This window comes from Solea senegalensis, linkage group LG8 (assembly GCF_019176455.1).
Source record: "Solea senegalensis isolate Sse05_10M linkage group LG8, IFAPA_SoseM_1, whole genome shotgun sequence".
In the NCBI taxonomy this organism is placed as follows: domain Eukaryota; kingdom Metazoa; phylum Chordata; class Actinopteri; order Pleuronectiformes; family Soleidae; genus Solea; species Solea senegalensis.
The window spans coordinates 20,187,263-20,214,751 of NC_058028.1; the positions used below are offsets into that span (position 1 = coordinate 20,187,263).

The 27,489-nt window shown below is 38.9% G+C and overlaps 1 protein-coding gene across 2 annotated transcripts in view; it reads left to right on the forward strand.

Moving 5' to 3' along the window:
* LOC122773368 (rap1 GTPase-activating protein 2-like) overlaps nucleotides 1-27,489 on the forward strand; it is an 81,469-nt gene that overhangs the window by 14,042 nt on the left and 39,938 nt on the right. For both annotated transcript variants that reach the window (XM_044032003.1, XM_044032001.1), the window contains exon 2: nucleotides 723-758. In XM_044032003.1, coding sequence (XP_043887938.1) covers nucleotides 723-758 — 36 coding nt within the window. The remainder of the gene's footprint in view (nucleotides 1-722; nucleotides 759-27,489) is intronic.

The following is a 27,489-nucleotide window of genomic DNA, read 5'->3' on the forward strand; positions in this document are numbered from 1 at the left end:
AGAGTGACAGGCCTTTGGGATGTTTATCTTTAGCCTTCAATCTTTTTCACTTCAGTGTGGCTATAAAGAAGTGAGGGCTGTCCTTCTGCATACAAGAAAGACTATGTACACAGTGTGCTTGTACCAGAGCACACAGCTCATACAGTACATCATTTAATACATCATGTTGTTCAGTGCTGCATGTACTATATCATACAATACGCATAATACTTACAAAACAATATGCAGTATATCTAACAGTGCATGCAGTAAAACATACTGATACTGATAATCAATTAGTTTGAGTGCTCTTTTTTAATAATTTAAAAATGATCTGATGTTTCAGCTTCTTCAATGTGAATATGTTCTCGTGTCTTTGCTCCATATGACAAAGAAAGCACTTACTTACTTTTAGACCTAATACACAGCATACACTATACACAGTAAATCATCCTTTTCCCAGGGCAAGACACACAGAAGCATATTACCACTGTTTTCCGCACCACATAAACCTCAGCAGACCGACGATACCATGCAGAGATGAAATCATGAATCACACGGTGGCTCACCATGTCGATTTGCTGTCTTACAATGCTCATATCCATCTTTCTATAAAGCTAAATTGCTTGGTGCAAGTATTTGAAACTGCCGTTTCAGAGAAGAATTGTTGCAGATATGTAATAACATTTTCTCTCTCTCTCTCTCTTTCTGTGTGTCTCCATCCTTCTCTCGTTCATCTCCAGGGTTGAAAAATCCACACTGGCTTCACTGAAAGCTCGGTAAGTTCCTCTTTAAATCCAAATGAATATTCATGCCAGACAAAAGTTAATATCTAATCTTAGTTAGTCAGTCAAGGCCAATCGTGTGTGTGTGTAATGTGTGTTAAGAAAATACCTGGGAAACACTGGTGTGTAACTGCCTGATGCTTCGCTCTAATGGAGAAAGATGACACATCTGAGAATACACTAAAATAGCAGATTCATACACACTGTACATAATAAAGGACATTACGTTAATGTAACGTTGTTCATGTTGAACAAGTTGAACAAAGGTGCATCGTTTCACACTCACAACTTGTTTCTCTGTCAGATCTCAGATTCCTCCTTTTTCCTCACCGTCTCGGAGGAAAACAAACAAACAAACACACCAACACACGTTCAGCTTTTTCCGTATTCCTTGTTTTGGCTCCTGATCGAGGCACTGGTTTCAGAGCTGGAGATCCTGTGAGCTTGTTGTCTTTGTCACATGCTCAGCAATGACTTTGGCTCAGATGTTCTCATAGGGTTTGACAAGATATAAGAGTCTATCAGTAGATGATTATCACCATGTTGTTCACTGTGATATCATTCTCTATGCACTTGAAGTATATATGCAGGTGGAAAGTAATGAATTACATTTACTCGCAATACTATTATTAAGTAGGTTTTACTTACTTACTTACTTTGTACTTTGGACAGGTGAGGGATGAGGATAGGTGAAGGATGGGGACAGGTGAGGGATGAGGACAGGTGTAGGACGAGGACAGATGAATGACAAGGACAGGTGAGGGATGTGGATAGGTGAATGACAAGGACAGGTGAGGGATGAGGATAGGTGAAGGATGGGGACAGGTGTAGGACGAGGACAGATGAATGACAAGGACAGGTGAGGTAAGCGGATAGGTGAAGGATGGGGACAGGTGAGGGATGAGGACAGATGAATGACAAGGACAAGTGAGGGATGAGGATAGGTGAGGATGGGGACAGGTGAGGGATGAGAACAGGTGTAGGACGAGGACAGATGAATGACAAGGACAAGTGAGGGATGAGGATAGGTGAAGGATGAGGACAGGTGAGGGGAGGACAGGTGTGAGGGACATGGGGACAGGTGGGGATACAGGTGTGATCAATGACAAGGACAAGTGAGGGATGAGGATAGGTGAAGGATGAGGACAGGTGAGGGACGAGGACAGGTGAGCGAAGAGGACAGGTGAAGGATGGGGACAGGTGAGGGATGAGGACAGGTGTAGGACGAGGACAGGTGAATTGGTGTTAATTAAGGTCTCTGAGTGAGTGAGAGACATTTGTGACCTTTGACACATTTTGACTGATGCATTAGATATAGTTTTGTGTCCCCTTGTCCTTTTGCACAACACAAGAAAGAACCCCAACTGTGTTTAAAAAGTTATTTTACTCTGAGTAAATTTTAAACAAACTACTCAAGGACATTTTTAGACCAGTACATTTTTAGACCAGTATTATATGAATACTATTCAGTGAAAACCTGCTTTCCAAACTGCTGACACGACCTGTAATCGCTGCAGTAAACTATCCTCCATTTGCTTTGTTGATGCTTGATTCATTTTTCACTCTCACTCTGGCTGCTCATGTTTTGGAAACAAGAGCATCTGATGTCCAACAGATCATTTGAATTATTTTGCTCTTCTTTTCAAAGCTGTAAGATGAGAAGATAGTGTTGACATGTTGATTGATGTGGAGTTTCATTTATGACTGGGTTGTATCATTTGAGGAGGGAAAAAAAGTCAGAACAATAACAGAGATATGCTGTCTGTATATCAGCTTACTGGTAGAATTAAATCAGGGTAGGAATGGAAAGCCGATGTGAATATTATTTGTTCAACTGCACTGTACCTGCTTCATGTGATATTCTTTGAGGCTATTACATTTGAGAGGGTTTTGTTGAAACAAACCACTGGCAAAGCCCCCTAATGGAGGTTGCCGTAGTGATGAGAGGTGAAGGGCCTCTGCATGTGTGTCTTTGTCTGCTGGTCCGTTTATTTTAAATCTGTCTGTAGCTACACACTTCACACACAATCCAAGCACAGGGGCTCATGCGGACACAACCAAAGAGGCAATAATCTCGCCTTCACTCTCTAAATCATTTTGTTTTGTCCACCTGTAATTTGTAATTTCCTTCAGAAAGTCAACTTGTTTTAACTTTTTGGGTGCAATTTACACTTTTAAATGATCAATACATCTTATATATACACTGTTGCAGTTCTATCATCTTAATAATAATAACACATTACAAACAAAATGCCCTAAAAATATATTATAGTGTTTGCTGTGTAGTAGTTAAATATACTTAGCCAGATATGTTCTTAAACACTAAGTTCTAAGTGGAGTTTTTTTTTAGGGGGGGCGGCATTTCTTGGATTTGTACAGCTAAAGAAGAAGATTATTTATGTTTAAAGATGTTTTGTATCCTGAGTGAGAGAAAAATATGGTCTCACACACACACACACACACACACACACACAGTGTCTCCCACTGTCCTTGGCCAGGTGTCATTAGACTGGCTGCTGTCGAGTGGCTCTGAATATGAATGAGTGAGTCGTGACTCTGCGGCCTGAGCTGCTCCTCTGCCCAGACAGGGTGCATGTGTGCGTGCGTGCGTGTGTGTGTGTGTGCGTGTGCGTGCGTGCGTGTGTGTAGATGTAAGAAAACCACCTAGTTAAGAAGGAGAGAAGCAGAGACAGAGACAAACAGAGACATCATTGGATTCATGTTTACTGATAAAGCCTCATCCCTTTGTGCCAAATAAATCCAGGATAAAATCATATCTGTCCTCATGACTGAGCTGTTTAAGCTTCATATAACTTTATGTTTTATTGTTTCGCTGCACTGTACATATTTTCATTTTCAAGTCATTTATATTGTATTCTGTGGACTAACTTTTTATTTTATTGTACTCTGTTTTCATTTGTTTTTATGTAAAGTGCGTTGAGTTGCGTTCTCCCCGTGTGCGCGTGGGTTGTCTCCGGGTTCTCGGGTTTCCTCCCACAGTCCAAAAACATGCAATATGAGGATTGGACAAATTGGACACTAAATTGACCATAGGTGTGAATGTGAGAGTTAATGGTTGTTTGTTTCTCTGTGGTCCTGTGATGAACTGGCGATTTGTCCAGTGTGCAGCCCCTTATCAACCTATGCCATCTAAAATTGACACCAGCGACCCTCACATGGAGGATAAAGCGGTAGACGATGGATGGACGGATGTTTGAGAAGCTGCATTGTCTTGCCTAATAATACACACTGTGACACTGGATTAGTCTCATTTATGATAATTTACTAAACTGTAATCATATGTAGAGTCGTACAAACCCATGTATGAACTCAGAACAGGGACAGAACCCTCCTCTTCTTCACCACTACCTTCAGCTTCTTCTCACATCCTGATTCATTTGCTGCCACAGCAACAGCTGATCACCATTGCTCCGCCTCTTCTGCTCTTGTCTAAACCTCCTACATCCAATGGACTACATCCCCTTTCTTTTTTTTTCTTCTTTTTTTTTTATATTTTAAACCTAAGCTTATTAACGTAATTTCCTAAATTTGTAGCCCTCAAATCCTCCCTTGGTAGCTCAGAGCATCCACATCCTAACACTGACAGACACACACACACACACACACACACGCACAAACTAAACGTGCATGTTCAATGCTGAAGGGGCCAATAGAATAGAATAAATAGAATAAACCTTTTTTGAGAGTATACAATCCTTTATTTATGATACATTGAGAGCTTTTAGAAAAAATTAAAGTCTGACGTTGAAGAAAATGTGGGAGTCATTACTTTTAATCATTTTAACCCCCATTGCATTGGTTACTCATCTAAATCATTAGTTCTACAGTCTAATACAGCTTTTCATATTCCTGAATTTATTTTAGCATTCAGTCCCCTGTTAACTTAATAGTTGGTCGTCTAAACTCATGGGCTGGAATCATTTGGGAAAATAATATAGCCACACAGAGAGGAGAAAACAACTGCCCTCAGTTGATGGTTTTTATTCCTCCTTTCGCCTCCCTTTTCTTCTCACTCTATCATTAATCCACAGCCCCTCTCTCCCCCCTGCTCATGGTTATTACAAAGAGATCTCTCCACCTTCTCAGTTCAAACAACGCCTCACTAATAACTGCATAATCAAACCCTCGTGCGTGTGTGTGCGTGTGTGAATAAGTATTATAAGTAGGCCGTCAGGTTATAATAGAGTGAGAGGGATGAAACACACACAGGAAGAAGGGGAGAGGTTTCATCTGCTCTGTGTTTTAATCCTGTGAGACGATGCCCCGCAAACTGTGGTGAGTTACCTCTGCTTGCCTTGTGTGTCATTTTACAATATCCACATTTGTATTTTACAGTTAAAGTTTGTTAGAGAAAGATAATTCTTGAACAACTTCTTACTTTGTCACATGAAACCTGTGGCTGAGTATCTTTTGAAACTAAGGTTGGGTGTGTCATTACTGCTGTTTAATATTTAAATTTCATGAAATACAAAAGAAATGATGCTGCATTTGAACATTTTGTAATAAAACAATTTTCCTTATACTAAGAGCTGAATATATAACAATCTCATATTAAAGATTAGAACCACCGATTATTTAGAAGTTATTGAAATGTTATCTAAATTCTGATTGAGGCACAGACTTTTGAATCATTGTGTCACATATCTTTGAGGTGCTGTTTGTTAACTCCTGTCTCTTTTTTGGTAATGGATGGGATGGATCTACTGTAAATAAGGAAATAAACAATGGCAGTTTGAAATGTACCAGTGAAGGATAATAGTGCATGGAGTAGCAGCGGGTAATAACAGTGTCCTTGTGCTTTGCCTTTGTTACTTCAGGATATTCAATCATAAAGCTCTTCTGTCCATCACGGTGTCAGATACAGATCAGGTGATTGCTTTGTTCTGTGTCAGGAGGACACATGCTGTACGTTGGCTGTTTGACATCAGTCTTAAGAACGTATCATTCCAAACGTTTTTCCAAACGGTGTATTTAGCAGAACAAATAACTTGTTTCTCAGGCTCAGCCACAGATCGTTTTACAGGCTGGATTTTTAATCCCACCAACTGTCTGCCTGACATGTGAATGTGTGTAAACGAATGTGTGTGTGTGTGTGACAACGAATGAGGGAGCGAGTCAGCTGCTTACTGCTGTTGATTAGACGCTGATACTCGTCATACATTATTTCTGTCCTCCACGGGCGCCTCCCCCGCTGTCGTCTGTGTCTGCTCCTCACGGCTGCCTCGCTCCACTCACTTCAAACAGAGCAGCTGCTCACATCTGAGAGCATCGTCCTCTCTGACACATCGATCGCAGCTCTGTGATGTGGACTCTCATGCACCTGTGGTGGTGGAGGTCTCTGTTGTTTGTTTGTTTTTGCAAGAATAAGGTCAGTTAGCACTCGGGGCAGCCCATGGCCAAGCGGAAAGGTAGCTTGTGTTGTAAATGAAGGGTTGTTGCTTTGAGTCCCCAGTCATCAAACACTCTAAAATGACCCCAGTCATGGGGGGGGACATCCAGTGTACTTCTCATGCTGATCCACAGCTAAGGTAAATGTGGCATGTGGGGGAGAAGCTGACGGGGGAAAAAAAAGGTCAGCTTGCTGTTAGATGTTGCTCATCTGTCGTCACATTTCCTCCATTTCTGGCCAACATTCGTTTGTCTATGAGCAGCATAGAATTTTGATGAAATTCTCTGGGGATGTGACCAAAGAAAAGTCTAAAACCACAAAAAGCGTGCAGGAATAGTTCAGGTTGAGTGACAGACAAAAAGTTTCCTCAGCAATTATAAAACAGAGGTTTAAAATGTCTTTGCCCATCTGAGTTGAGCAAGGGCCCTGGAGAGAAATAGAGGGAATATAAAGAAGTGCTTTTTTAAAAGTAGTAAATGGGCTTGATAACAGGAGTTGCCTTCTTCTTAAAAAGTCCCCTCTCTCCCTTATCATTCTCTAGCCTAGTTTTTTTGTGAGCCAGGTGTAAATGTTATCTGTCTGCTGGCATCATGGAAAAGAGCAAATGGGCTGCTGCTATTTCTGGAACCTGGCATTTACTCTATCTCTGGCGCCCCTACTATATTGCAGGGAATGATGGTGAGTTGTGTCCACCGAACAAACACAAGCCTTAATGTCTGCTGGTATTATATTGACTTTAGATGGTGGCTTATTAAAGCTCAGGGTTTTGCTCTTTAGCAACGGTGGGAGCAATGATTAGTCTTAGGGAGGCCGTACGCAGCCTTAATGAGCTGTCAACGTCACCATGTTTTGCTTATTGGAGGCCGTTTTTGATGCAGTTTACACAGTTAAAGTCGTTTACCTATAACCTGATATAAGCCCTCAGGCAGTGGCACAGAGAAATGAGAGCAGCAGAGTTACAGTGGCTTTTTTATCACACAACATAACTTCTGTGTGTGAATGCTGAGGTCAGTGTAACCACAGAGACACACACATAAAAAAGGTATGTGGTGGACCTTACTTACTACATAAAATAATTAGACCCATGTATTTGTCACTTCTTTAGGACCTTTTGATAATTAAATCAATGAGGGTTCTAAAAATGACAGCTATGGGAACTTTGTGTGTGCGTGTGTGCGTCTGTGTGTGGCAACGATACTAATACTATTAAAATGTAGGAAGTGGTGATGCCCCACCCATCCTTGAGAGCTCAGGAGAGGATGTTCCACTTCCTTTTCTCTCACACCTCAAATTTCAACGTGTTTTTCTATTTCTATGTGTGTATATATGTGTATGTATGTGTATGTATGTGTATGTGTATATATATATATATATATATATATATATATATATATATATATATATATATACATATATATGTACACAAAATTATGAGACCACCAACCAATGTAACCACCCTAAATTAACAGCATCATTTTTTATATTTCTGTAATGGTTAAAAAGCTCTCTAACCAAATATGATATGCTTAATGCAAATGTTATCCATGAGTTTTCAAATTTATGGTTTTACATAAAAATTGTTTTATATACTGTATGTTTAATATAAGCATTTTTATCTTGATGAGGCATGTCATTAAACATTTCTCTTTCACATGTTTTCAATTAATATGGTGAATAACTTAAGGATTACAATTTATTAAATAGCTCGTGTAAAGTCAATTAAAATTAAACAGGTATTTTATGATTTTTAAGATTATATCTCAAATGTGCGTCTTACACTATTTTCCTGTATGAAATTCTGAACACAAGAGGGAGCTGATGGTATATTTTTGATCAGAGGAAAAAACTGCACACTGGTTGAGCAGAAGTGAAGTCAAATGACCACTAGAGGGAGTTATTTCTCTGTTTCAGTGCTGGCGAAATGAGAGTCAACCCCACCTGTTACACATGTGAAGCTGATCTGGGTTAAGGGCTTTACAGGACTGTTTTTTATTTTATTTTTTATAACCGACTACTTGAACCAAAAATATATGAAATTCACTTTGATCTACTGAGGTTATGGGTTTAGAGAAAAATGCCATGTCATTTATTTTTCTTTTTTAAAAAAGAATTGCGCTAATGTCATCACTAGTACAATAATTCAGTGACGTGTACGGCACAGTTCCGGACATACTTCATCCCTTAAAACGTTCCCTGGCATACAGTTACTTAAACATATTAGGTTACCACAGTATGACAAATGCAGTGTTTCCTTCAGGTCTATAGAGAGCCAAGGCTGTTGCCATGGGAGCAAGAAGTGGTGATCACCTGAGGGAGGGTCCAGTATGGTTCATTACCATGGTGAAAAGACCTGGTTATCTCACCTCGCAGCCACACTCCATTGCCAGTGCATCAAAACATGAGTACTGTGCCAACCACAGTGATGAGTTGTGGCATGTAGTGTGACTGACAGCTGGCGTCGTCCAACAGGATCCTGGTTGAGTTTGTGAATTTGTCAAACACCTGTTAGCCCATTAGCTCCTAAAACCTCACCGCCTCATTTTCTGCCTCGTTGCGATTCTTTTTTGCACCCTTGGGTGCAGTACAAACAATCTGGGAGTAAACGTTTGTTAAAAAGTTGCATATTAACACATCCAGTGTGCAACATTCCTGAGAGATATTCCTGGCTCTTTCCTAAATGATCCATTGTGCACATCAGCTAGTTCATAATGATGTTCTTGTGAAATAACACAAGAGCAGTGACACTGAACCAAAACATCAGCTTGTTAAAACCAAAACACCAACACAAAAGGTGCTATTATCTGTGGATTCTTCACTGAGCCTCTTTCACATTCATGGAGTCATTCTGTCCAGTGTTTATATACATACTGTATTTCCATGACACTGTATATTGTTATTCAGACATGACACTGATATCTTTGTTTATAACTAAATCAGTGTCTCTGTATTCAGTGTTTTCCTCATACAGATGTACAGAATAGAGATATATGTTGTGGCTCAGTGTTGTTTTTTGCCATTTCTTACTTTTTTACCCTTGTCCAAATCTGAACGTATTCTGAAAGCTAACAGCTTGTCTTTTTGTCAGTGGCCAAGTCTGGAACACACACAGATGTAAAAACGCAGAACACAGAAAATGATCGTTTATTATCCGCTCTTCTGTGTTTTTATTTTCTTCAGCCACTAAAATACTTTGTGTCGTGTTACTGTGTGTGCTCTGCTTATTACAAGTCTTGTTACTTCAAAGTCCCCCAGACAACCAGCTGCCTCTTTGCTTTTGACAAATATTTACTTCTTGCCTCCTTGCCACACCAAACACACACACACGCATGCACACACACACACACACACTGAAGCTGATAAGCACACCATCTGGCCTGAGTGCTGGCTGTTACAGGCTCGTAAAAAACAGACTTTCACCCATTTAGAGGCAAAGGGCTCCCTCATTGTTCAGCTTTGGAGAACAGGTAGAAAGAGCACATCCACATCCATGGAGGATGTAGGAGGTGAGACCAATAGGTGGTGAAAGGATCCAAAGATAAACGTGGTCCATGCTCAGTGACTTTCTTCACCTCTACTGCCCTCGCACACTTTGATTCAGCATCTGATTTTACAGTTCTGCATGCATCACTGCTGGAAATTACATTCAATAACTTTGTATAACATGTCACCACTAGGGCTCATATGCTCACGCGGAAGTTATTCCTTATCACAATTGGTCAAATGATCATTTTGATCTATAATTATGTGGGTTAATTAAGTTAATAGTTAGTTAATAATCTAAGTGTGTTATACTGTGTGTATAATGAAGCAATAACACAAATTTGTGACGTTGCATGTAGCAGCTAAATGTCCCTCACCTCATCCTTCCCTTCCAAGGGTACTGTTAACTTCAGCTAGATCTTTAGTTTCTCCATTGAGGGTGACTGAAAAAACATGGTCTGTAGAGCTCCTGATATAAATATAAAATTATACAAATTATATAAAATTAGCACTTCATACAGTCAGGTGATTGTACACTTGTGAAAAATGTATAAAAAGTGTAATAATTTTATCTTCAACTAATAGTTTCACCAAGATTTTACACCATGGGGTGGACTTTAAGGGCAGCTCTGTCTCTTTTGGCAAGTCTGATATATCAATTAAAATATTCACATGACCTAAGAAATAAGAAAATGTTTGGGTATTATCACTGTGCTGTGTAATCAGATGTCTGCCAAAACTAAACTGACACGACAGTGTTGCTATTGGAACCCATAAGAGATTTTTGTAAGTTGTGTTTATGTTTTTTTGTGCACAAGCACTTGACATACTGTAAGTATTGGTACTTGTGGTAAATTACAGCCCATCGCCTAGGAAAACAGAATGAGTGCTGTACGGAGAGTTTTTACATGGTTTGAAATAGGGAAAATAATCCATCAAGGGTGATTAATGAATGCATGGATACAGAAATAGACGAAGAGATATTGATCCTTTGCTTGAGACAAGCTGGCACTGCTGTCCATGCGTGCCACTCAGCAGAGCTTTTAACAATTTAAGATTAAAAGGGGGTGGGGGTGGGGAAAAAAGAGAGGATTCTCTCTTGGGAAAACGGAGTCAAGTGGGAGTGAAAGAAAAGGAGTGAGGACAAAGAGGGTGAATGGATGCACTGTGTTTTTATTCTGTCATAAAATTTGACCTCTGTAGCTAAAAGGGTGTTTGTGTGTGTGTGTGTGTGTGTGTGTGTGTGTGTGTGTGTGCACGTTTTTCAGCATCCCTGTGTCATCCTCAAACATTAACATCAAATCTGTTGACAGATGGTGTCGAGCTTGGAAACTGAAGGTCTTGTCCATCCTTTGATTTAGAAACACTTTTCATTTTAACTATCCACTCGAGGTCCCTCTTTCTGTCCGAGGAGTCAAGGTTATTACGGCTTAACAAAAAAATAAAATTGAAAAACCAATTCCCTTAACTGAATATAACTTATAAAACTAATATAACTAATAAAAAAAAAGATAACGGACTGTAACAAACTAAAATTATAGTTTTCGTCTTTGTAATTTTATTTCATTCATATGCCTTTTGGGTTCATATGAAGTTTATTAATTTTTTATAACATAATGAGTTGTGTATTATTACCACGGCAATTTACCAAGGGTGCTCCTGCGGATCTGTGCCCTGTGACCACTAAGGGTTATTAAAAACTAGCAAACCCGCTCTAAAAACTAATTAAAATTAACTCATTTAAAAACAAAAAGTAAAAAAAAAACTAATGAAAAATCCAAAACTATTATAACCTCGATCCGAGTCTCTGTCTTTGTTTCTTGGCCCCCTTCATCCTTTTTTCCCCAGCATAAGTGGACTTTGGGAGTTATGTACATTAAAGCTGCATTTGGCTCATGTTCCGCTCTTGTTTTCATGCAAATATAAACACACAGTACACCTTTTCCTCTCTTTTGTTCACACAGTACATCAGAGGCAGGGAACAAAGCCCAGTCTCGCTCCATCAGAGCTCAGCTCGAACCCAATTTTCTTTCACAGGACTAATTCATCTCAAGACAAACCTGCTGAAATGGTCTCAGCACGTCCTTGTCTGTGTGGCCTGCACATTGTCACTAACCACGACAATGGTAATGGTTTGTTTTGATAGATCAGTGCAATTTAAAAATCAAAAATCAAATTACATGTTTTGCAAGATGAAAAGCTGAATGGAGAGTGAGATATCCATCATTGCCATGGCATCTACTTGTGAAAAATGACTGATGGAAGAAAAGAGTAGCGCTACTGTTACTAGACCTGTCAAGATTTCTGTTCATTTACAGTAAAAAAGACCAGGAGCCTTAGCACTTTAGATGATTCCTTTGTTATGCAAAGTGTTGTAATTTTCCTGGTGTCATTAAGGCAACTATAACCATTTATTACATTTATGTTTTCAGGACTTCATGTCCTCACTTTAAATGTCACAAGATGAACTGATGTTTCTGGTGTAGTGGATGGAGTTGTGCACAGCAATGTGTATGTATATATCTATACATATATATATATATATATATATATATATATATATATATATATATATATATATATATATATATATATATATATATATATATATATATATATATATATATATATATTTATATATATATATTTATATATATATATATATATATATGTATGTATGTATATATGTATATATGTATATATATATACTGTTTGTGTATACATATATATATATATATATATATATTATGATGCTGTGTAAACATGAATCAGATTCTCTCCTCTGCATTTGTTTGTCTTAGTTTAGAAAATACTACTAATGAAAACAAACATGTTGGGAAGTAAGCACAGGGATTGTTTTTATAAGACCAACAATGAGGTGAAGGTAGAAGAAAGTGTTAACAGACCCTTTCATTTACAGCTGAGTCATAGCCACAGCAAGAACCTTGAAAGTCAAAGTGGGGAACTGTGTTATTGTTTTTCAAAGGTCTCCATTTCTGCCCGTCTGGAGTAAAATGCAGCCCCACAGTTTTTAAACTTAAATGGAACCAGCAGCAATTTTATACTTCTCAGTTTCAGGGGTTAGAAATGCTGAGGTATGGATTACAGGCATATCCTGAGCATTATTTATGCTTTTTCAAGCGTAAAAGGAGTAGTGTAGATGAAGCCACAGTGGATGGCCTGCCCTCCCCCTGTCACAGTAACCTACTGTCATCTGAGACAGAGACACAGGACTTTAGTCTCCATCCATGACTGTTCATACAATGAAATATTGTCTGTTAATGCAGGACACATTCGTGTCATGCTCCATTCACAGCCATTCTCCCACCAAGGAAGGTCCATTTAAATCAGGGGTGTCAAACGTACGACCCACAGGTCAGAACCGACCCACCAGAAGGTCCAATCTGGACCGCTGGGTGAAGTAAGGGTGTTAATCTGGAGCAGCCACAGCTCCAGCCCTGGGGGTAAAATCTCCCCTGCACTTCCCACTGTCCAGAAGCAGAGCAGGGAAGTTAACGCTACAGTTGAAACTACAATTATGTCATTATGCATACAGTAATTCCTAATTTGTCCTCTGCGGTCACATTTTTATTAGCTCCCACTTCAGTTTCAGGAATACATGGATGTGGAGTAAATGAGATCTTGTCATGTTCTAATCATATGTGAAATACTAGAATTTTTAGAATGTTTTGTACCTTTGTAGATCCACTGTGATCTGTAAGTAGCAATGCACATGTGTCAATGGTAAACTTAAGCATAACATTTTCAGGTTTTGCATAATATGTTTGTGAATTGATTCATTAAATATAAAACATTGGAGTTCTTGTTTGGTAATTATGTTATTATTTTCCTCGCCCTGCACCTAGTTATATATATAGTTGCTAAGCTTTTGCTAAACAGTTTTTGTCGAGGTTTAACTACTGCTCAGTATTTGTCACTCCACCAGTGAAAAGCTTACACTGACTGACAGCATGTAATTGCATTGTGTGTCTCCATTGTCTTCCTCTTCTTTCTACACTTCTGTAATGGATTCTGTTCTTCCTCATTCTAATTCTATCTTCTGGCATGTGTTTCTAAATGTACACACAGTGCGTCTGTGTGTGAGGGTCAACCCACTGTCAGCCGACACCTTAGCCAACCAAGGAATATGAGAAAGCAGCAAATAGATTTGCATCTAATGACACATGTGGCGTAGTGGTTCCAGTACAAACATAGAGCTATGTTTGTACTATAAAGGAGTAAAAGGGCTGTTGTGTCATATCAAGCACTTTGTGTTGTTCATTTGGACCAGGTTTTATTTTTTTATGCTATAGTGGATGTGACCTGAAATCAGATTGGCTCTCAGTGTTGACAATATGAATGTGTTTGTGTGTTTGGAAGAGAAGGAGAAGTAAAATCTCACCCCAAACCAATTTGCCAACACATCACAAGCAGAGATAAACAATCATGATCTCCATATCCCAGAGTGTGAGAAAATAATTGTCCAGTGACATTTCTGTCATGGTTTGAGGTCTATAGTCAGGCCTAGGATGTTTGGTAATTATCAAAGGCTTGTCTGTGATTTTACACTGTAATCTGTGCTCACAAAAGGAATGAATACATCTCCTTATCGATCTGCATCACTCATGTCTTATTTATTTTGTACCTGTCTGGCCTGTGATATCTTAATTTGTTTTTTTTAATCTGCTCATTTTTTTCAATGTGACTCTCACTTGTGATTGCTTGGTCTCACATACAGTATATGCATATATATTTATATTTATTTAAAGTTTGTAAATAGCCGTGTCTGCAAACGCAGTTGAGGGGAAAGTCCCCTATTTTGGAATGTTTCCCAGGGGGCTACAGAGACTCGTAGCAATGGAAGTCCTCCTGACAAAACCAAGTTATAATCCATAACGGGCATCTGGTGCTGATAATTTCCAATAATCTGCTTTAAAAAGTCTGGACAGATGAACTGTGCAGAGTGTACTTTGCTCTTGCCTCAGTGCATGCTGGGACCGTCACCAGTCCTGGCCACCCTGAATAGATTAAGTAGTCAGGAAAATGGATGGACAGAAGAATTGATGGAAACACATCCTTACCTCCCTCCATTTTTCCCTCAGCATTAGATTTTCTAAGAATGTGTGGGCTGGTGGCTCTACTTCACAGCTGTTATTGATTCATTTATGTCAAATCAGTGAATTGTGTGCACATTTTGCTTGTTTGCTTTCTCAGAAATTACGGTTTTATTTAATGTCCTTGGAAACATGCTTGAATCTGTCTTATACACATTGCCGTCAGGCCTGTGTTAGGTTGTGTTGGATGCTTCCTCACCTTTGTTACCTGGAGATTACCCTTGTTAAACATGAATTACTAGATTCAGTACTTTGATGCTGACAGTATTCTGTCATGGTATTGTCTGCCAGTGGTCTGTGTCACAGCCTGTCTGGATACTAGACACCAATCATACATCTGATGGATCATCCATCAGACACCGCTTGGATGCTCTGGGGTCAAGAGAGCAGTTAGTAATAGCTGTCTAAGCTTTCATGGTGTGTGTGTGTGTGTGTGTGCGTGTGTAGTGTGTGTGTGCCTGTGTGTGTGCGTGTGTGTGTTTATGTGTCTGTGGCCAGTCAAAAGCCCTGTGTTATTCCTTGCACTTTTGTTCTGTTCTAAATCTCAGGACTGATCACTGGTACTGCTGACGCACACACACACAGGCACGTACACTTCCTCTTTAGTTTATCACCCTGTTTCTTTACCACTAAAAGGGGTGTGTGTGTGTGTGTGTGTGTGTGTGTGTGTGTGTTTACTGGCATTATCACTCCAGGCCATCAGACCTGTAACTGAACATTTGAACTGTGTGTCATCAGACAGCGTCTGAAACAGAGACAGAAGAGTTCAGAGGAGTCCGTCTTTGTCCTGTCATGACTGTGAAAAACACATTACACTGCAACATGTTCACATAATATTAATGAGTGACAATACTGAAATCAGTGAAGCTGATAAAATACCACAGTATCATAAAAATGACCTTTGCTTCAGTTTGCTTCCTTTTTTTTAAATGGCAGCTGTGATCAGTCTGTTGTTTAGAAGCCATTTTGAGCTAATGTTTTATGTCCAGAGGGCTGATGCACATTATTTCTTCAACAGAAACAGTGATAAAAAAAAGAAAAGAATAATGACAAGAACAGTTTATGGATGATCCAAATTTAGCCCAATTTCCAGAGTCAATTAAATTAGATTGTGAATTAATGTTTGTTCCTGTGAACAGTTTGTGCCACTAAGTCTCCAGCTGAGTTTGATTAAACTAATAAAGAGTAAAACATCTTTAACAGTGGAAATGATAAGGAACTGCTGATGGAAATGTGGTTTAATGTGTTATATGTAAATGATTAGATAATGTGATTCGTATTATGGAAATATTAAAGGCTGCCCCTTAACTTCAGCTCAGTCTTTGCCTCCAATCTTTTGCCTTGTGGTGCTTTTATATTTAGCCTCATGTTCAGCACTGAGTCAGTTTGCTTCAATCATATAACTGACAGATTAAATAAAGTTAAATAAATTAGTCCACTTGACAATGCATTTTGTTTTCTGTATGATTCCTGTCATTTTGATCAGTTTTATCATCAAAATCCCTGAATTTGTGCATTTCCTGTCCATGCATGCGTGCCTGTTGTTGCCAATATACTAATGTTTGCAGACACAAGGTGAGGCAGACAGTACCTCGGCACACTGAAAGGGGGCGCATGTGAGCCCAACAGGTGCTTGTTGCTGCTGTTCCTGTTCCTGGAGGATACAGAGCAAATGTGCTCTCTCTGCTATAAATGGAACATTCTTTCTTAGCCAAATATGTACCATACCTATGTATGTATGTATGTATGTATGTATGTATGTATGTGTGTGTGTGACGGACGCTGGGTGCATGCTGCCAATTGAATAGTGAATAAGCTACTTTTTTGGGTTCATATATTTGTAAATCTGACTCTGAATGAGTCAGTGCCTCACCAGCCATGAACCTCACCTCACATTAGTGGTGTGTATATTTGCACTTGTGACCTTTTCTGCCATAAACACTGACCGTGGTTGACCAAGGTCGTAATGAGGCAGAACATCATCTCTGAGGAAGTGGTTGAGGGTGAAGATTTGAATTATGGGTAGGATTAGGTATTTGATACTTATGGTTAAAGTAAAGAACAATACTTTGGCTCGGTTGGCCAAATGAACGGAAGTCAATGCACTGTCTTGAGAAGAATAGCTGTGCAGACCTGTATGCATGTGTGTGTTCACATACCGTCACACATTCTGTTCCTCTCCTCCTTCTCCATCTGTCACTTCTTGACAAACACATGGTGTCTTGTTTGGCTGACGCAGCAAGGCCGCCGGCTCGATGGGCTCCATCTATAGCCACACATACTCAGTGTTGTGTGTAAGATAAACAAAGAGAAAGAAAATGTTCAAGAGAGCTAAGAGATTGAAGCATGATGATTCACTGTAGGCTAGGCTAAGACATTAAATAAATGGCAATCCTCAGTCATGGTACATTAAGTACTTCACCATGGTCGATTCACAAGAGGCTGTTTGCAGATTTGTGTCTCCTTTACGCACGTTCTTGGAGACGAGGACATCAGTGTTTGTCTGGAATTGGAGATGTTGCCAAATTGTAAAGTGTGCTTCTCTAAACCACAAATAATTGATTTGCATAGTAGCATCTAAAGGTAAATACACTGCGAACTGTGGTACCACTCCCTCATGTGGGAGAAAAACTAAAGATGTGATAGTAGAGAGTGGAAATTGATGAATGCAGCTCTATTTCTATGGATAACTAGTCTGTTTTTCAGTATGAGTAGTGTTTGAAGTGGGCAGGTACTGTCCAGTACCCACTTTTTTGAGCACTGACACTTTCATCTTTTTTATCTTGCAAGATGCCTGTACTCTGTTTAGATTATCATTATTACAGTCCAGAATAATAATTTATCACAGTGCGCTACCTGACATTCATCCATTCTCATAAGAGGCAAGAGTTTATTTCTAGTGTCTAAACTTAAACAAGAACAATATCTTTTGGAAGTGTTTCGTTATAGTCACCGACTTCTTGAGGACAGAATAATAACATTATGCCAGATGAAATGTTTAAATCATTGTTGGTTATTAGGTTTAAATCTCTTATTTTTTTACCACTTCATACACTGGGTTTAAGTAGACAGGTAATGACATAATTAGTGTTCATTTTGAGTCCAAATACTCTTGGTTTTTTTTCACCGTGTTGTGAGCAGGCCCTGTCATGGGCTCTTCTTTGCAGAAAGAGGATTATAAATACAGAAGTTAATGAATAAAACATTTTGTTATATAAACTCTTTCAAATGCAATCACAGTGTTACCAAGAACAACGCAGTAATTGGTCTGTCACAGAAATTTCACAATAGGTGATGTTGGCCAATGTTGTCTTTCTGGTTTAACATCACATAATTCCAAAAAAGAATAGCAGTCATTTATATGTCTTCAATTTTGTTTACTATTATTTTAGTAAAATTGAGTATACTGTTCTTCTGTGAAATAGAATCTGAGAAATCCCAGAGTATGATTGTAGAGAGAGTTGTATTCTTGGCCTCGCAAGAAGAGGGTCATCTGTTAGAATCCCAGTTTCACTGTGGGATGTTCTTTTGCTTGTTCAGATTAAATTAATTGGACACTTTAAATTGACTGTAGATGTGAATGTGACAGTGAATAGTTGTATGTTTGGACTGGTGACTTGTCCAGGGTGTACCTCTCCTGTCAGCTGGGATTGGTTCCGGGCCCCCCTGCAACCCTTCATGTGGAGGATAAAGAGTTAGACAACAAGTGAGAGTGTTTTAAATTCAAAGCCTCGTCACTAACTGTGTCAGCTGTGTGGTTATGGGAAGGTCGTGCAGCTGGTGGTTTCTCACAGTGAACGCCAGGCTGCTCTTTACAGGTAATGCAAGTGAACCAAAACTCTGCAGCCCAGCTGCAAACCTTTACCTGCACCTGAAAACAGGCCTTCACCTTCACACCAATGATTGACACAGCCTGCTGGCTCGCTGTTTTGGCCCTATCAGGATGACAAGTCTGCATAATTTGATCGTGTGAACAGTCCCCACAACATTAGTAATACCTGTACACATGCATACACTCAATTTGTGACACACTAATTACAATATGTGTGCTAATGCAGGGTTATGTGACATGCTGCTCATATGCTTCTTGAGTTGCACATTCATTATTCTGTCACGTGTACTTCCTTGATGACACATTTGCATCCAAACAGCAAAACGTAACAACATGCATCACGCGCACAGGTTCACACTCCCTGCATGAAGATGAGAACATCTGATCTGCATCAACACATGACTGTGCACCTTGCACATAAGGTCAGTTGTTTTAGTGCTGAGTCATTCATCTTCTTACTTCAATGTATCTGAATTAAGTTTTTTCTAAACCACCCACAGCTCCAGTTTGTTTATAGTCTAATATAAGAAGACATAATTGAATACATCTCAGGAGAGGGAGCTGAACGCGAGAGCTCCTCTTCTCAGACATCTGAGCTGAACTTTACAAGCTGTAGGTGGAGAAAAAGGCAAAGTCATGGGTCCTGAATAATAATAATGCAACCATAAAATGAATATTACCCTTGATAAAATGTAAGACTGAGGGACCAAGCAGTTAGGCGAAGGGAAATGTGAGTTGTTGCTTTTTTTAAATGGGAAACTTTTCATTGACCTCCAAAAAATTTAGAATTAAGATTTTAATCACTGGCCTTTCAAAGAAGTCAACACAAAATGACAATATTAAAGATAGTGAACAGTGTGTTAACCCAATACAATTAAACATGGAACATATTGGCTTAAGGGTTAAATAAAGATGACAAGTTCATATGGTGTCAAAACAATAACAAGGTCAAGATGAAATATGTTTTATAGCACATTTAAAAACAAACAATTAAAAAAAATATATAAAATGATGGTCAGACCAGATACTAACTGTCTCTGTGTCCCTTCAAAATGTCCCATGTGAAGCTTTAGTTCAGTCCTAACAAAGGTGTTTCTTTCAGATGGACTACACATCAATGTGTGATGCTCACTGTTGTAGATTTCAGGAATATTACATTTTAACTTTAAGTCATGCAAAATGGGAGCAAACCCAGTGTGGGAGAGACGTCTATAAATGTTCATACTTGTATGTAAAGTAGAGTTTAAGGTAAACATAGAGGAGTCACTCTGCCATATGATACTGGAACTGTAAATGGGGGACATAGTCAAAGATCATAAACCCCTCATTATACGGTACATTATTATATATACCACTGCAGATGGTCCAGAACGTGGTGGCGCGTCTGGTCTTCAATCAACCTAAAAGGGCACATGTCACTCCTCAGTTTACTAGCTAGCCTACAAAGTGCTTCATTGCTCTCTTAAAGGCTTATGTTACCCCTCGACTACTCCGCTCATCAAAGGATTGTCATCTGGGGTGCCAATAATACAATCCAGACTCTTTTTGTACGTTGTGCTTCCGATTGAGGGGCATCCCTGTCTGTCTTCAAGAAGCTCCTGAAGACCCAGCTCTTCCAAGAGCATCTTCCGTTCTAGCACCTACCTTACCCCCTCCCCTGCACGATCTCCTGCACTCTATGTAGGTTATTCCTCTATTGTAAGTCACATTGGATAAAAGTGTCCGCTAAATGCTTAAATGTAAATGTTAATTGTAACACAAATGAATGATGTTTTGGTCCGTCACCACATTCTCCACAAATGAGCGAGTGGGTTTGGTGTACACCAAGAAAATGCTGCAGGCCTGGATGTTTGACCCCTATGATGAAGGGGATCAGGTTGGTCTTTTGTGCTGTGGTGACATGTTTCTAGCATGGTCAGGGTCCACTTGATCTTTTAGTAAAGAGTTATTGCAAATCAATGAAAGTTCTCAGTAATCACCTTCATCCTTATGGGAGTGAATGAGCAGCATAACAATCCCTTCATCCAAGGGCAGGATGGTTGGTGGAGAGGTGATGAATGGGAAATAATAGAATAGAATAGAACAGAATAGAATAAAACTTTATTAATCCCAAGAGTCCATGACAATGTCCATAACAGTGTGTCTTATATCCATTTCTTCAGCTCAACCAAGACAATCTGATGAAAACATTTTTTTATTTTGACCAGCTATAAAAGCACGTCTGAGCAAAAAGTACTCCAAATGTTTAAAATCCGATTGCATTTGGGAAATTATGACATATGTCTCAGTTCAAAGTTCGCTGGGCTCATTCTTATGATTTTATTATGTGACTGCACAATTATTGCTAATTCATATCACTACTAAAATGTGATAGGAAATTTATCATAACTTTGACTCAACAACATGTAAGAAGACAAAAAAAAAAACATAACACATTTTTAAAGCCTGAATATGTGACCTATAAACACTCCCCAGGATGTCCATATAAGGAGTTGTGTATAATTCCCATGGCAATTTACAATGGGTGCACCTGCGGCACAGATCTGTGGGGGGTTAAGACAAGTTTTCTGATTTTTCTGGTGTCTTTGCTCCATATTGCAAAAATGATAATTAAAACGTTGGTTTGTAGACAAAGAGAACATCGTCATTTCCAGGTTTGAGAAATACTGGTCAACATTTGACAACATGGACCAAACAATTACTTGTTTAATGGAGAGAATAATCAAAAGAATAATCAGTTATGAAAATAATTGTTAGTTGCAGCCCTACATAAAAACAACAAAGCTGGTGCTGTATGTGTGTTAAGTGTACAAGAGCAATAACTAATAACTCACTTTTGTTTGCTTCCCTGAGAGGAACAGACATAATGCTGCTGTAAATGTATCTCTATGTAATAATCCACCACCTTCTGTGGTTTGTGTTTGCTGCTCTGTCACTGATATGGTGCAACAATGATTCATGAAGTCTTTACATTTAAACACAGCTGTCAGATAGGTCTGGGAAAATCCTCTATCACCCAGATGATGACTTATTTTTGTTGCCTGTAGACAAAAAGGTTTTTAACTGCCCTGGCTAGACAGAAAATGAAGACACCAAAGTTATATCCAAACAAAGACACAAAAAGCTCAATTGGACAGAAAAAGACAGAATTGAATAGGGAACATGAAATATCACAACATTGAAAATGTCTTCTCTTTTGTGTTTTGTGTTTTGTGTTTCACGTTTGTTTTTCATTAATCCAAAGTGAATGTCAGACAATTCCTTTGAAAAAGATTATTGTTGTTGTTTTTTTTTTAAAAATGCTCATGTAGTTTATTTTGTGATTGTCCACAAATGCAAATACAAAGTCTCAAATACAAAACACAAGTCATTTACACAAACATTTGAAAACAGCATTTTGATGTGGAAGATTTTCACTGGTGGATTAAGATTGATGACTAACTTGGAGTCATAATAAACTATTTATGCTCCGTATTTAAGGAAATATGGGAAACATTAAGAAAAATTTTTCTTTAAATGGGATTTGTTGATAATGATTAAAAAATAGATAATTAATACATGTATTAAGAATGTAGGTCATTCCACACTGGCCCTACAGTGTATTAGTATATGATTTACTGACATACGGTACACACTATAGAATAAATGGGGTGTGAGTGGAACAGAAAGAGGAACACTGAATGAACACATAAATTACTGGGCTGAGAGTTTTATTGATTTATGTTACTGAAACCCCTCTGTAAATCACTTAGCGCAGGTTTGTGTATAAATGGTAAATGGTCTCTATTTATATAGCGCTTTTCTAGTCGTGATGACCTCTCAAAGCTGCTTTACACTACAGTTTTTGCCAATGAATGAAATGAAAGGCGGGGACTCCGGTAGTAGCAGCGTCTGTGTGACACACCAGCCAACCCATTCACACCCATACAGTCACACTTTCATACAGCGCATTTTCAGACTAGTGAAAAGTTCTTACTTCAAAATGTCAGATATCATTAAAAGACGGCCAATTATTTAAAAAGATTATAATCAGTGAAAACAGATTAATTTCTGATAATCACCGCTAGATTGCTTTCCTTCAAAATCCACCTACTCAGATCAAAGAGGATCTTACTTCTCTTTGTGTTAGAGCAGCATTATCACTTACTCTATTATCATCAAGATGTAAAATTCTACATTAGACTGATAAAAATAAACTTATCGTTATACGAATTTGCCATAGTTTACTTTGTTGTCCAGATCTCAGATGAAGCCAATGGACAGATGAGGAAACTGTGAGAGTGAGTTGTGAGAAGGAAAATAAGGTTACTGGAAAATGACACCAAAGAAAGTGGGGGGAGGGGCATGGTTAATATGTTGACAGATAAAGAGAAGAGCCTCACAATGCTAAGTTGTGCCGGGGGAAGGATGACAGCTGGTAAAATGTGAGTGCCAACATAAAGACACTTTATATGCTTTAAAAAAACAAATGAAAACCATTACTTCACCAGTCAAAACAAGACTAAGTGTCTGCACCTCATCACAACACACTCACATTTGGGGTTTAAACACAGATTAGATCTTTCAGTTACAGTATAATGAATACAAACAGCACGTGTAACCAAACATACATCTCAGACCCCACTGTCCCCCATCAATTAAAGTTTGATTTCATATAAACAAATCTCTCTAAAATGACAGCAGCAATGACACAATGAGTGAAGGATCCTTACTACCAGCTGGTAATGACATGGGAAACAGAAGTCCATGAGAGGCAACTGAATTTCTATTAAACCTGTCACACGTCAGAATAAAGGAGTCACACCAAGAAACAATACAGGGTAAATTATATAGATGCCTGGCCCAACAGAGACGCACTCAACGGCAATAATAACCGTCTTACCATGGCAAATCCTGAACACCAAGCAACAGCCAGAGTGATGACACTTATTTTTATTTGCTTTCTGGGATCATCATTTGATTTATATGACACTGTGACATTTCAGAGTTTATCTTTCATTTATGGCATGTGATTCATCCGTAATGTGGCGCATCCTCATAAACCGTGTACTTCTTACACACGCACAAGCACACATTATGTATGAGCAAGAGGGGTTTCACATGGAAGTGAGTTGCGTCTATATTTTTTTATGCAAATATATTGTATAACAAGATGGACTGGAGAGAAAAGTGTACGAATATTTACAAATGTATACACAATTTGGTATCTCTTTTCTGGCATACACACTGACCTTGTTAGGACCAGTAGTCCTCATAGAGACCAAACCCTGGTCCGAGGCAGTGAGATGTGAATTGTGATAAAGGTATGACTTCAACTGGTATCTAAGTATAGCTGCAAAAACCTGTGTGCAGGTGAATGTGTGTACATTCATGTTTGTGTGTTTTTGGGTGTGTAGTAGTTACTTAGCAGCAGTTGTGAGGGTAATTTTCTCCAGCAAACTTTCAACTGGGTCAAGTGTGTGTGTGTGTGTGTGTGTGTGTGTACATGGCCCTTTGTGTGGAAGTTAGACCCAAGCACTACCACCTCATCTCGCTGTCATTAGTGTGTTTGTGTGTGCACGCGCGCTTTGTTACCTCTTTAGGACCTTTTCTGGCATAAACACTGACCTTGTCAAGATCAGTAGTCCTCATGGAGACCAAAAGCTGGGCCTAATGAGGCAGAACCTAATTTAGAATTTCTAACATTTGCATAGATAGCGGTTTTTACTTCTACATTTAACCCATTGTTATTACACGCCAAATGTACGGGTAATGCACATGTGTAATATTGTCGGAATTGCACTTATTTATAATAATAAGTTAATCTTTTTGCAAATAAAGATACTTCATTAAATGTAAAACAAAGGGGAAAAATTTTGAGTTCTTGTTCTTCATAGGTTTATTTCACGGGCCGGCACGCATGTGTTTAAATTGTGACCCCTGAACTCAAATGAGTTTGACACCCCTGGGTTAAAGGATCAGTGGGTAACACACATCTACACCTGGGGAACAATTGGGGTTTGATTCCTTACACAGTAGCACCTCACCCCTTGACTTGTCCCAGGATTTGATACAGCAATCCTCCTGTTACAAGCTCCATTCCCTCCCAGCTGGCCACAGGCATACTAAGAAACTGGTCTATATGAATAAAAGTCATGGCGTGTCCTAAGAAGAATAGCTGCCCAAACCTCTCTGTATGTGTGTGTGCATATGTGTGTCCTGTAATAGACTGAGCTGCAAAGAGAGGTGACGTTGGTAGACTGGCATCTGTTTGTTTGGGAGACACTTGAGAAGCTGTGAAGTGACAGGAAAAGCTGTGTGGCACCACTGAGGATCACACAAGTGTGTGTGCATGACTCTATGCAGTGGAGGGAAACAGGGAGGGTAGTTTGTCCATAAGAAACAAGTGTTCAACCATCACTGTTTCCCATTGACATTATAACACCAATGTGGTGGTACTTTTGTTTCAAGATCACAAACACGACTTTCTTCCAACCATTCACTTCAATCTCCATGAAAACAAAGAGATGACATGATCTAAATATTTTATTGTGGTTTATTGTGTGCCTGTGAGCTATTATTTATTCCGTCTTTTATGTATTATTCTTTACAGCAGTTTGGTCCACTGTGGTTGTTGTTTTGAAGTGCTTTACTGTACGAATAAAGTTTGAATTGGAAATCACGTCATCATCTGTAGTCTTTCTCCACCCACTGGTACATTTTGTGAAAGAACAACCATATCTTGTCTGCATGTTGATTCAAGTATATGTTAATGTGAGTGTGAGGAAGAAGGGAGAAGGGGGAGGGGCTATATAGGAGTGAATCTTGTTTGTGTCTGACAGAGAATAGATACAGGTGTCCAATTCCCTCTTCCTTGATGACGCACAATAGGACCCTGGTGAAAAGAGTGGGAGTCGGCTGGTATAACAGAGAGTGTGTAAATACATGTATGTGTTTTTAACAGTCCATCCCCGAGGAATCATTTTGTCCCATTAATGTTTGAGCTTATTTGTTTCTCTCTTCTCGGCAGTCGAGGAAATCCTCAGGTGGTTTGGAGCGGACGAGCCACAGGCTGTGTCACTCAGAAATCGCAGTGTATGTTTTTGAAATCAAATTCCAGAAAGATTATTAGCTAAGTCTTCTGTCTCCATGGGACACAACCTTGTGTCCCTTTGGACACCGAAGCAATTCAGGCAGATCCCTCTGGTGGCTGTGCGGTTGCCATGGCACTGATCACACACACACACACAGGAAGAGCAATGCATGAGGGGAGAAACGGGACATTCCATTTACTTGTTGTGCTTGTCACTGCTGTTTTTCCTGGATTAATCTATTCCCCTGGCTGCTGTAGGACAATGACTGAAGTGTCTCATCTGCGAGGATGTCTTTGTCTCTAGTCTTGAATGATGCATTTCTTCAATTATCTTCTGCACACAGAGTGTGAGACAGTCCATTTCAGCTGTCAAACAACATTCACCCCCTTTATTATGTTCACCCTCAACCAGACGAGCGCCGTTGTTCACCATATTTTTCTGCCACATCAGGCTTTTAGGATGTTTCTGGAGATTCATTTCTACATTATCATAATTCACATGTCTGGGCTTTTTTAACCTTCAAATGAAACAAGATGTTTTATGCTGTTCATTGTTCAAGGAAGTTTTTTTTCTCTTTAAAAATTAAAACTTGAGACCTGAATACATTAGAGACATGCGGAAGTCAATGCAGAAAAGCCAGACTTAAAACCTGTGAAATGAGATGTGTGAAAGGTACTTTTTTTTTTTAACAACATTTCTAATGCTACACAAAGGTGTTAAAGTTTCTCCTACTGCCATGTGAAACATTTGTTCTCTACAGGAAACATAGTTCATAGATTTAAAGCTTTATTGAGTTATGTATTTTGGGAGTTTTATGGTTGGATTTCTATATGTTTTAGAGATAAAGTTGTGTTCTGTTCATTGTAGATGTTATTTGGCACAATGTTTGTTTGCTTATATTGTTCTTATATTTCTTGTTTGTTTGTGTCCATATTGTTTTGGATAGCTGCGGTCACTAAAGGATGCTACACAGTATTTTTGTGCAACTTGTTGTCTTGTATTTTTGTAATGAGATGGGTCAATTGTAGTTAATTGTGTTACACCGGTTAGTGTAAGTTTTAACAGTGACAAGTGTAACGCAATTAACTATTAATCAATTTATTTTTTTGTAAAACTTGCCAGTGTAGGGTACTATTAACACTACTAAGCACTAACCAGTGTTAATTTACAACACCACATAGAGTTGAATTAACAATGGTTGAGTGTAAAAAAAATGAACACTTTCAAAAGTGTTAATTTAACACTGGCGATTTTACTGTGTAGTTGGTGCAATTAGTGAAAGCCATTATTTCTCTTGGTAACATCCGGAAATGGCATGTGAGAGTGGGATGGGAGTGAACGAGTTGATCTCCATAAGTCGTTCCTGCAGAAAATTGAATGGATGAAATACAGCAAGAAAATCAAATGCTGTCAGAATGAGCCTGTCGATATGTCAATTAGCCGCTGATTCATTCAATCACACCTTTGGTCAGTGAATCAGCTGGTGTGCTCACTCACACAGAGAGAGGAAGTAGAACATTAGTCCAAAAACGGAAACAGACTTGAGATCAATATATTCTGGGAACACAGTTGCTTTAGCTGTGTTTACTGAACTGTTGGAGGAAAGTGAATAGGAAACTCACTCTGACTGACTCATTTTAAATAAGAAGCGTTGAACCTACATAAATTGTCAAGTGGTGAAATTAACCATATTAGTAAATTGGATAAAAGATTTGGTAGAATATCATAATAATATGAAGCAAAGCATGTCTTACATGTCTTATGTATCTCCACGCGCCTGTGCTCAAAAGAGACCGTGTGGAGTTTCATTTATTAG